Genomic DNA, 12,329 nt, shown 5'->3' with positions numbered 1-12,329 from the left:
GCTGCATCATGCTTGCCCTACTAATGTGCTTTGTCCATCACCAATAGGTTTGGTTAACAAATATCTTTTAATCTCCAATTTAAAACTTGCATTTACATATTCTGACATTTAATTGTTGATTTTGCAAGAGAGTTTTCAATTTCATTCTAGGCCTAACCAAAGCAAAGAGCAGGTAGAGGTCAAGAAATCAAAGTTTATTCTTACTTATTCTATATTCCCCAGTACATAAAATTAAAAATGTTGTGTGGATGAAAAATAACTTTATGCTGTGAAGGTCTTTCATTTTACTAATTTTACTTCTAGGAAGAAGAAAAGTTCGAAGACAGAAATTTGGAATTGAGGAAGGATTCAAAGGAGGAAAAACCAAAATTGCTTCTAATATTGTGGTAACGCTGGAGGGAGAAAACACAGCGGGTAAGTGAAGTAAAGTGGAGATGATCTTTTCTCTCTTTCTGCAGCCCCTGAATTTGTGGCATTGCATACTCCTGACTCCTCCTCACTCCCTACTGCCACCTCATTCCCACAACCCTGCTGTGTTAACTATTGCAAGATTGCCACTACCCACCTGGTCATTAGATTGTGACCATTATTTAAGCAAGAGGTAATGACTGGTGGCCTCTGACCAAAGTGGGAATCAAAACTCAGCTCAATTTGTACTTCATCCATTCCTCATGCCTGGTGTTTTTTTTAAAATACAAATGGAATCCTTAGCTTTACTAATTAATAGAGAGGTAGAATACACAAACAGCATTTGTGGAAAAAAAGTGATTAGGCCTCATCTGGAGTGTTATGTTCTGTTCTGCATACAAACATTGATGGAGATGTTCAAAATCATGAAGGCTTTTGATAGAGTGGCAGAAGTGATTGGACAACCTGGAGGTGGCACAATCTGTTATTTTTACACTCCATTGTTATGATCCTTGAAGGGAAGATAAATACATGTTCACTGGTGACTTTCAAAAGAGACACGGATGAATACTTGAAAGAAAAAATATTAGAAGGCTGTGGGGGAAAATAACAATGAATTAGGAATAATTAGGCTCAGGAGAAAATGACTGCAGATGCTGGAGATCAGAGTTGTGTGGGGTGCTGGAAAGACGCAGCAGGTGAGGCAGCATCTGAGGAGCAGGAGAATCGACAGTTTGGGATTCTCCCTCGATCTCCGGCGACCAACTAACTACTGACATCTTCTACAAACCTACAGACTCCCGCAGCCACCTGGACTACACCACCTCCCACTCTACCTCCTGTAAAAATGCCAACCCTTGTTCTCAATTCTTCGCCTATGCCACATCTGTTCCCAGCATGATCAGTTCCACCTTAGAAAATCCCAGATGGCCTCCTCATTCAAAGGTTGCAATTTCCCCACTCACGTGGTCAACAATGCCCTCCAGCGCATCTCCTCCACTTCCCGCACCTCTGCCCTTGAGCCCCACACCTCCCAATGCATCAAGGACAGAACCCTTTGGTCCTCAACTTCCACCCCACCAACCTCCACATACATTGCATCGTCTTCGGCCACCTAGATACAGACCCCACCACCAGGGACATATGTTCCTCCCCAGCCCCAGACCATTCCCTCCATGATTCCCTCGTCAGATCCACACACGCACCCGCAACCAGCCCACACCTCACTCCTGGCACCTTCCCCTACCACAGCAGGAAGCGCAAAACCTGCGCTCACCTCCGTCCAAGGCCCCAAAGGATCCTTCCACATCTGTCTGAAATTTACCTGTACCACCTCCAATGTCCTCTACTGTATCCGTTGCACCCGATGTAGAACTCCTCTACATCGGGGAGACAGGACGCCTACTTGCAGATAGTTTCAGAGAACGTCTCTGTGATACACAGACCAACCAACACCACTGCACCGTGGCTGAACACCCCCTCCCCCTCCGTCAAGGACATGCAGGTTCCAGGGCTGCCTCCATCGCCGAACCCTTACCACCCGACACCTGGAGGTAGAGCACCTCATGGGACCCTGCAACAACACAGGATCAACATGGATTTCACCAATTTCTTCATTTCCCCTCCCCCACATTAATCCAGTCCCAAGCCTCCAACTCAGCACCGTCCTCTTGTCCTGTCCATCGCCTTTCCCATCTATCCACTCCACCATCCTCTCTGACCTATCACCATCAGCCCCCACCTTCACCTACCTATTGCATTCTCAGCTACCTCCCTCCCCACCCACCTCCTATTTATAATTATGCTCAGTTAACTAAGTGGAGCAGGTATAGTGGGCCAAATGGCTATCTCCTGAAATGTATTGTTCTCTGATTCTACGTTGGTGGTCAGGTGCAGGAAACCCAGCTGTAGTTTGTTTTGCGTTAACTCTGTTCATGGCAAAGAATGTGGAAGATTATCGAAGGATGTGTGGAGTAACATGATTATCAGCTATAGTTTGACATAGGAAACAAAAAATGTTTTTCAGGAAAACAGGCAGCAAAGTAGCAGCACGGTGGTTAGCACTGCTGCCTCACAGAGCCAGGGATCCAGTTTCAATTCCAGACTCTGGTGACTGTGTCTCTGTGGAATCTGCACATTCTCCCTGTGTCTGCGTGGGTTTCCTCTGAGTGCTGCGGTTTCCTCCCACTATCCGAAGATGTGCAGGTTAGGTGAATTGGCCATGGGAAATTGCTCATAGCATTCTGGGATGTGCAGGTTAGGTGCATTCATCGGGGGAAGTGTAGAGTAAAAGGGTTGGGGAGTGGGTCTAGGTGGGATATTCTTCAGGGGGTCAGTGTGGACTTGTTGGGTCAAATGGCCCGTTTCTACACTAAGGATTCTATTCGATGAACATTATCCTGGAGTGGAAGAAGGAAAATATCTACAACTGAATAGAGTAGAAACAAAGTGAAGACTAGTCTGTTCTTATTCTTGCAAGAAATCTAGATGTCACACTTCAGGCCAGCATCTACTGCTCATCCCTAACATCCTTGAATTGAGTGATTTGCTAGGCTGTTTTAGAGAACATTTTAAAAATCAGTTATATTTCTGTGGGTCTGGAGTCACATACAAATCAGACTAGGTGAAGATGGTATTTCCTTCCCTGAGGTGCGTTAGTAAACCAGAGAGGTCTTTACTGCAATCAGTTGCTTCAGGATTGCCATTACTGAGATTATCTTACGAATCCAGAATTTCTTTATTAATTGAACTTGCATTCCACCAGATGCTGTGTTGAGATTTGAATCCATATCCCCAGGGCACTGGCCAGAACGTCTGGGTTACTAGTCCGGTGATATTCGCTCTCGCTCTTGCTCTCCTCCTCTTTCCCCTCCTCCCAAGGAGCATTGATTATATGTTCCAGGGAAGTTGTTATTTTTGATTAGGTTTCTTACAGTGTGGAAACAGGCCCTTCGGCCCAACAAGTCCACACCAACCCTCCCATTCCCCTACATTTACCCCTTCACCTAACGCTACGGGCAATTTAGCATGAGCAATTCACCTAACCTGCACATCTTTGGACTGTGGGAGGAAACCCACACAGACAGTTACCTGCGGCGGGAATTGATCCCGGGTCTCTGGCGCTGTGAGGCAGTAGTGCTAACCACCATGCCACCCCTATTAGAGCTGGGGGTCCAACAGTCATTTGAATGATAGGAAGGGCAAGATTAAATAGAGATTTTCAAAGTTATGAAAAGGTTAAGTTACATGGTGAAAATATATCTGTGCTGTCTGAAGTAGGAGCAAAGTTATCAATTGAATAACACTGGAAGCTCAAAAGTGGATTATGAAAAAAAATCGGTGACAGTTGTTAGGATATGGAATACTTTTCCGCAAGTCTATTAGAATGCAGCTGCATACGTTTTTGCAAAATAATGCAAAAGGCAATGGTACCGGAATAGGCAACTTCCCTGTTTTGGCTGAATGGCCACCTTCAATACTGTAAATTCAGCCATCACAACTCTGATAGTCACAAAGTCAGTTTGATTCCCAACATGTAAATCAGCATGTGTTAGTTTTTGACAAGTGTTAAATTTTAAAGCAGCATAAAGATGAACTCTGACCATTTGTTAAGATTGCTAACTTATCTGAATTGCTTATAAGTTGTATTGGGCAAAGGTGAACTACTGTAAGATTAACTTCTCTGTCCATTGTTTGTATCTGAAAAGTGGTTTTTGGATTACTAATACTAGTTGCTCTTCATTGTCGCACTGTCAGTTTCTTTACACTATTATTACTGCAGTTGTTGGAAAACGCAGAGAAAAAAATTGATTAATGCCAGCCTCCATGAGTTTTGAGAACAGGCACGTCTGCAATCAGTTACATTTTTGAAAAACAGTTTTGCAATAGCACTGGCTGAGAACAAGTAGTACCACGCCATAATTATCTTCTGCCTTGTTGTTTTTGGCAAGTGTTGTGCAATGATGAAATGCAATATTTTTAACTTCCTCCTTCATTGTACTGAAAGCAGCACATCTTAAATGGGGTATGGTTCCACAGGTTTCAGTAACAGTCTGTTAGGTTATGGAGGACATCACAGACCATTTACTCCGATCCTTACTCAGTACCTTACAAACACACTTTACTTTAGCAGTAGCTACAGGATAGGGCCATGAAAGTATAACCTTCTCACCCCCTTGCCTGAGATGTGGTGACCCTCAGGTTAAACCAGTCACCTCTGCGCAGTGTAGCAAATGAATACTAATCAGCTCCATGGGTTTTCTGTTCATTTATACATTTCTTTCAATTTGGAATTTCCGTTACCCAAAATCTGAGGGTTCACTCTCCAAAAGAGTGAAAGTTACCTTGACTACTCGTATGACGAATTGGAGATTTTCTTTCTTGTCTGAATGCAAACCATATAAATCTTGATTGTATGGGCATTGTGTGGTGCCTTTTGCTATATTACTGCAGAGTTGCAAGAGGAGGAATTTATGCAAGTCCGTGCACTTTATTTGTAATGTTTCCATTCAACTGTAATTTCTCCTACTGTTAGAATAGTTCTTTGTCCCTGTACCATAGTGTTAATTTCAAATCCTCACTCCAGATACGTGATGGAATCTTCATAGCCCCAAATGACTTGGGCTGTGACAAATTTGGGAGGATCACAAGATGTTGAGTGAGGTCTGGATGTTGCATGTTCATGCTAAATACAGACGAGAATTCAGAGTTGAGATGAGGTTTGTGCTAATGAGCAGCTTTTTAATGGAGATTATTATTCATTATCACCCTATTCTTATTGGGGAGATGATGGCCTTCCAGGGACTTGGGTAATATTCCAGACACACTGGTTTGATTCTCATCCTCGCAGATGGTGGAATTTGAACTGAACAAAATCTAATTAAGAGTGACCATGGGACCATTGCTGATTGTTGGAAAAATCCATCTTGTTCACTTATGTCCTTCAGGAAAGGAAACTTGCTTGGTCTGGCCTACGTGTGACTCCAGACCCACAACAATGTGGTGGACTCTCACTTAGGACTGGGCAAAAATGCTGGCCTAGCCAGTGATACCCAAATGCTAACTCATAATGGTGAGGAGTTACCTATTGACTCAAATGCAAAGAATGGAAATTAGTATTTTATAGGTAAGTGGGATTGAGCACTAAAGAAACTTCTGAGATTTTTGGGATAAAGTATGAGGAGTAACCATAGTATGCTGTAAAAGGTGCAGAGGAAATATATCCGGATGTTGCCTGGGCTGGAGAGTTTTAGCTACCAACAAAATTTGGATGGACTGAAGTTGTTTACCTTGGAGCAGAGGAGACCAAGTGGGGACATAATTAAGGGAATGCATTGGATGGAGAGGAAGAATTTCTTTTCTCCTTGGTTAATGACTGAGGGATGAAAATGTGTTGCTGGAAAAGCGCAGCAGGTCAGGCAGCATCCAAGGAACAGGAGAATCGTCGATTCTCCTGTTCCTTGGATGCTGCCTGATCTGCTGTGCTTTTCCAGCAACACATTTTCAGCTCTGAACTCCAGCATCTGCAGCCCTCACTTTCTCCTCCTCAATGACTGAGGGGTACAGATTTAAGGTAGGGGGTAGGAGATTTAGAGGAAATGAGCAAAAACGTTTTCCCAGAGATTTTTTACACAGAATTTGGAACTCTCTGCCTGTAAGGATGGTGGAGGCAGAACTTTCAATATTTATGTAGCATTTAGATATTTAATTGCATTACCATGGCATACCAGGCTATGGGCCGAGTGCTGGAAGTTGGGATTAGAATGGTTATGTCGCTGTTTTTGACTGACACAGACTTGGTGGACTAAAAGGGTGACCTTTGTGCTGTAGGTCTCTGACTAAAGTGGGATGCTAATATTTTAAAATATGTAAAACAGCCTTTTCATATTATACTTCCCACTAGTTGCTTTTCCCCTCTTTCTACAATCTCATGCTATCTATTTATTTTCCCTTTCATGTCCGAAACATGTATACGATATATATGTCCACTGATTAGGACTCATTATTATAATTACAGTTCAGAATGGAGGTTAAAGCACTTGTGCAAATGCAGAAAAGCCCCATGTTTACTACGGTCATAATAGGATTTGCACACATACTTTTACCTCCACTTTGCTCCATCCCTTTAATTACATAATTTCTTCCTCTCCCACTTTTGATCACAAAGCTACCCAATTTCAAAGGCTGAAAAGTCCTCTCAAATGCAAAACCGTTTTTCAGACTGAAGGAAAAGATAATGAAATTTTGTTGAATCTGGGCATTACATTTAAGGAGATGTAATTATCAGAATATACAGAGAAGATATTTGTGAGGGTGATTCTAGGTTTGGGGTTATTTCAGATATGTCGATAGATTGGAGAAGTTAAAGTTGTTTTCCTTGTAGAAGTTTGAGAGAAAATTTAATAGATTCAAAGCTGTTAATCTAAACAGCAGATAGTGGGTAATTCTCTTACTGGCAAAAAGGCTAACACTTAGGACACTAATTAAAAGCTGATATGCAAAAGAACCAAAAGCGACACAAGAAAAATCATTTTTATACAATGAGCGGTAAGGATCTTAAATTCATACTGAATGGCGCAGATACAATCAGAGCTTTCTGAAAGGAATTAGTAAGCAAATGTGGGATGATGGAACTAGCTTAGGCTGCTGTTCCAGAGAACTCTAGCATGATGGACCAATTGGCTGCCTTCTGTGTTGTAACTGTGATCCTATGAACATTAGAGTGAGGACATCAATTTCCCTTACCTGTCATTTCTTAAATACATTAATTTAACACACTGCATGAGCTTCAACACTCTCTTTCCAGAATAGAATAGTGAACGTAAGAGAAAAACTGCTAAAGTGATATTGTAAATCTTGCTTTGTAGTAATTTTATTCTTTTAATTAGGTTCGGAGAAGGATGAACCTTGTGCCCCTATAGCCCATTCACAAGAGGAGAGAGTAGTGATTCACCAAATAGTTACTCAGAAGATTCTGCCTCAGCTGAAGTATCCACAAATGTCTCTTGAGCCAGAAGCAATGGCAGAAGAGAATGATTCTATTGAGAATCTCCCCAAAAAGAAAATTTCTGTTAAATCGCTGAAGCAGAAATCAAAAAGCGATCAGAATGGAATGGGAGACATTGAAGAAACCCATATGTTTCCTTGTAAAAATTGTGAGCGCAGATTTACCACAAAACAAGGTCTGGAACGTCACCAGCACATTCACATATCAACAGAAGGATTCACGTTCAAATGCAGGTATTGTGGTAAAGCCTTCGGCACCCATATCAACATGAGACGTCATGAGCGACGCCATGAAGCTGGGCCTAAGAAGAAAGCCACTTTGAAAATTAATATGGCTGGACAACTCCAAAAGGACGATTTTGATTTTGATAAAACAGCAATTGACATCAGTGTTAATTCTTCAACTCGACTGGAAAGTCCTGTAGCTCTGGAAACTTATAAGAAAACTGATTCTGAAGCAACACCCCAAAACCTGGAAAGTTCTCTTGTCAAGAGCTGTGAATCAAAAATTCAGCACCCATGCAAATTGTGCAAAAAGACGTTTGGTTCTTACACAAACTTGCGTCGCCATCAACGACGTATCCATGAGCGTCACCTCTTTAAGGGTATTAGAATGAGACGGAAAGGCTCTCCAGACGAGCAGGACCCGACATCAGACCAAACCAGGTCATCTTCTGGATTTCATATTGCTAGCACAGAAACTGAAGACGAAGAGGATGAGGAGGATGAAGAGGAGACTGATGAGTGTCAAGCATACATTATGGATGTTTCCAGTAACATCTCTGAAAACTTGAACTTTTACATTGATGGCAAAATTGAATCAAACAACAGCACCAGTAATTGTGAAGTTATTGAAGTTGACACCACTTGCCCAAATCCATTTGGACTGTCTTCAGTGCTTTTTCCAATGACTGATGAATCTCCTCAGAACCTTAAAACAACAACACAAGTACCAGTAATCCACACTGTTCTAAAAGAATCAGCAGACAATGACTTGAAAGGTCCTAAAAAGAGGCGAACCACTAGCCCTCTACCATTTACAAAAACTAAAACAGAATTAGGCATTGAAACTATATCACCTGTTGTCTCCTCATTTTGTGGTCTGCCTCTTCTTGGTCAGACCACTAACAATTTAAGTGGGCATCAGGAGAAGAATACATTGTCCTCAAAACTCAAGCAGCTGCTTCAAATACAGGAAAACAGTTCACCCAGGTCAACTCTGTTTCCAGACAGTTCAGTTGGTCCTTCAACATCGACGGCACCCACAATGGGATTAAGTCGATTCAAGAGGAGAACAAGTTCACCACCGAATTCTCCACAGCATAGTCCAGCATTGAGCAGCACCGGAAAGGACACAGACTTTTTAAGGGTATGGAGTGAAAGTTTACCTGGTCTAAAAGCACCAAAAATTGAAAGCCAGAGTAGTTCACCTGCTTGGAGTCTATCCAGCCGAGATGAAACTCTCAGCCCGTTGAGCCTTGAAATGTGCAAAATAACAGCTTCTAAAGAATATGCGCCAAGCCGGCTTCCCTGCACACATTTGCCGCTAGATCTATCCAGTGGCATAAAACTGCAACATGATGTAAAAACGGAACTAGAAGGACCTGGGGTAACCATCTTAGACTTGAGTTTGCACAAAAAATTGTGCAGTGACAGTGAAGTCAAAGAGGATACAGGGAGTGTTTGTACTCCAGTCTCATGCAGCAGTAAAAAGAAGAAACCTACAACCTCTATGTTAGAGAAGGTACTTATGAATGAATATAATGGCACAGATCTAACAATGATCAATAAACAAGATACAGACTGCAGTCCTCAGCCGCAACTAGAGGTAGAGACACCACCTCATCCTGACATAACCCCAAATCCAGTAACAACCCCTGCTCCTTCTCCTCCACCGCCTGTCCTTTCTGTACCTTCACCTCTTCCAGAGTCAGTTACCCAAGTTTTACAGTCAGTAACCCCTGCTTTGTCACCAGTAGGTATAAATGTTAAGGAAGAAATTAAAGACGTTGGCTATCCAGACACTGATAGTGAGCAAGTATTGAATTGTATTCTTCCACCCACAATTGAACCAGAATCGCTCCAAGATGTACTCATTAAAAACTCTACTGATGATCAGAGTGCAGAAAATGTTCAGTCCTCAGTACAAGAGGCGAAATCTGAAACGACATTTACCAAAAGCTTTCAGTGCAATGTCTGTGAAACTTCTTTCCATTCCATCAAGGAACTAACCCAACATTTGTTGGTTCATGCTGAAGAATGGCCCTTCAAATGTGAGTTTTGTGTGCAACTTTTTAATGAAGCTAATGCATTGTCTGAGCATCGGTCATCTTTGCATGGCGTAGGCAAGATTTTCGTGTGTTCTGTCTGCAAGAAAGAGTTTGCGTTCCTTTGCAATTTACAGCATCATCAGCGTGACCTACATCCTGACCAGCAGTGCACACACGTAGAGCTGGAAAATGGAATGCTGAGGCCTCAAAATTACACTGATCCAGGCAAAGCCACCAGCTGTTCAAGCCAGTCAATAGAAGAAAGTTCTACATTGCCATCTCATGAGGTGGAGGAAGATGATGATGATTCCAATGATTTAACAGAGGAATTGTATACTACCATTAAGGTAATGGCATCCGGGATAAAGCCAAAAGGCCCTGATGTCCGTATGGGTCTCAATCAACGCTATCCGAGCTTTAAGCCTCCTCCATTTCAATATCATAACCGTAATCCTACCAGCACAGTGTCATCGGCTGTAAACTTTACTACACACAATATTCCTCAGACCTTTAGTACAGCCATCCACTGTACAAAGTGTGGCAAGAGCTTTGATAACATGCCAGCATTGCATAAACATATCCTGGCTTGTGCATCTGCTAGTGACAAGAAACGCTACACCCCAAAGAAAAATGCAATCCCACTGAAAAAGAAAGTGTGGAAGAAAAATGGGGCAATTGCTGCAGAGCCAGCCAGGCAGAGCACCATTCGGAGAATGGGGCAACCGAAACGGCTCAATTTTGAAGTGGAGACGAAGCCAAAAGTGACCATGAACAAGATCAAAATGAATGCTCTAAAGAATAAAAAAAACAAATTGGTGCAGAAGGCAATCTCACAGAAGAACCGTTCATCTGCCAAGGAGAAGGCCATATTGAAAAACAGGAGCTCGGAAAGCCACAATTGTCCTTACTGTGAGAAAGAATTTACTTATCTAGGAAGCCTCAATAAACATGTTACCTACAGTTGCCCCAAGAAACCAGCATCCCCTCCCTCAAAAGGGTCTAGTTCCCACTCCCCTGCCAGCAGTGACAAAGGAGGTGGCCAACGTAGGAGGACAGCAGACACGGAAATCAAGCTGCAAAGTACGCCAGTTCTTTTAGGAAAAAGGAGAGGAAGAATGCTGGGATCATTGCAAGCAGAGTCTGTTTCCTTAGCACCAAGGTTGCAGCAGCGAATGAGATCTGTACCTCCAGTAAAATCAAAGAAGCCAAGCACATCACCTATTATCTCCAGAACTACAAGCCCAGTAAGACCAATGAAAGTGTCACCAGTAGAGGGAAAGCGGTTAAAATCTGATTCCAGGCAACGGTCTTCTGCCAACTCTGGCTTCACTTCACCAAGGCTGTATCTCCGAATGAAGAATAAAAAAGTTGTTTGGCAGAGGAAAACAAATGTAATGAAGCAAAAAAGATCAGAGAAGTACTTGGGGAAAACAAAGGAAACTCGAACAGGTGCTGTTACAAGAAGTGGGGCTCCTGGAGTTACTGATAGCAATGATAGTGAATTGGAAGATGACCAGGAGAACCATGGATCGTCATCAGATGATGTTCAGGTAAATTACAGGTGATCATCTAATTCTTAAAAAGTTGACAAAACTGTCCACATTGTCGATGTCCTAGCTTCCTTATTGCCATGTATATTTGAACCCCATCCCACACACTTTGGGGAAGGCCTTATGCCTGAAACGTCGATTCTCCTGCTCTTCCGATGCTGCCTGACCTGTGTTTTTCCAACACCACACTCTTGACTCTGTAACAGTCCTGGCTGTCTTGTTATAGGAAAGATGTTATTAAGCTGGAGAGGGTTCAGAAAAGATTTACCAGAATGTTGCCAGCAATAAAGGGTTTGAGTTATAAGGAGAGGCTGGAGCATTGAGTTTGAGGGGTGACTTTTATAGAAATATATAAAATTGAGGGGTATAGAAAAAGTGAATCACAAGTGTTTTTTCCTCAGATGGGGGATTTCAAGACTAGGGGACATTTTTAAGGTGAGAGGAGAAAAAGTTTAAAAAGACATGAGGGGCAACTTTTTTTATACAGGGAGTGGTTCGTGTGTAGAATGAACCTCCAGAGGAGTTGGTGTATGTAGGTACAGTTACAACATTTAAAAGACATCTAGGTAAGTACATGAATAAGAAATGTTTTTGGAGGGAAACGGGCCAAGCATGGGCAGGACGGACTAGTTTGGGATTATGGTGGGCATGGTCTGGTTGTACTGAATTCTCTGGTTCTGAACTATATGATTATAAATCTTATTTTAAAAAAAGTCTTTATGCATTTACCTCATTGTGTCACAATTGGAAAAGGGCTCACTTACATACAACTAAGGAGCAGGATTAGGCTACTCTGCCCTTCACCATGCAGTTAGCTTACTGCTGATCTGGTTTTAACCTCCCCTCCACATTCCTACTTACTCCAATAATCGTTTACCCTTTGTTTTTCCAGAATCTATCTATTTCTGTTTAAAAAATCAGATTCTTTCTCTGTCGTCTTTTGAGGAAGAAGTTCCAAAGACACTTAATGCTCCATGAGAAAATCCTTGTTATCTCTTTCTTAAATGGACAGCTCCTTATTTGTAAACAATAACTCCTAGTTCTAGCTTCTTCACCACAGTAATCATTATTTCCACACCAACCATGTCAATTTTCC

The 12,329-nt window shown here is 42.2% G+C and overlaps 1 protein-coding gene across 7 annotated transcripts in view; it reads left to right on the top strand.

Moving 5' to 3' along the window:
• Positions 1–12,329, top strand: part of prdm2a (PR domain containing 2, with ZNF domain a) — a 172,634-nt gene that overhangs the window by 156,486 nt on the left and 3,819 nt on the right. For all 7 annotated transcript variants that reach the window (XM_043675655.2, XM_043675654.2, XM_087980537.1 and 4 more), the window contains 2 exons: positions 304–414; positions 7,296–11,233. In XM_043675655.2, the coding sequence (XP_043531590.1) occupies positions 304–414; positions 7,296–11,233 (4,049 nt within the window). The remainder of the gene's footprint in view (positions 1–303; positions 415–7,295; positions 11,234–12,329) is intronic.

Source organism: Chiloscyllium plagiosum, unplaced genomic scaffold, assembly GCF_037043375.1.
Source record: "Chiloscyllium plagiosum isolate Xiang-an unplaced genomic scaffold, Cpla_swu_hap1 HiC_scaffold_37, whole genome shotgun sequence".
Lineage (NCBI taxonomy): Eukaryota > Metazoa > Chordata > Chondrichthyes > Orectolobiformes > Hemiscylliidae > Chiloscyllium > Chiloscyllium plagiosum.
Note: the sequence above shows the minus strand (reverse complement) of the source record. Positions and strands in the feature narration are given on the sequence as shown.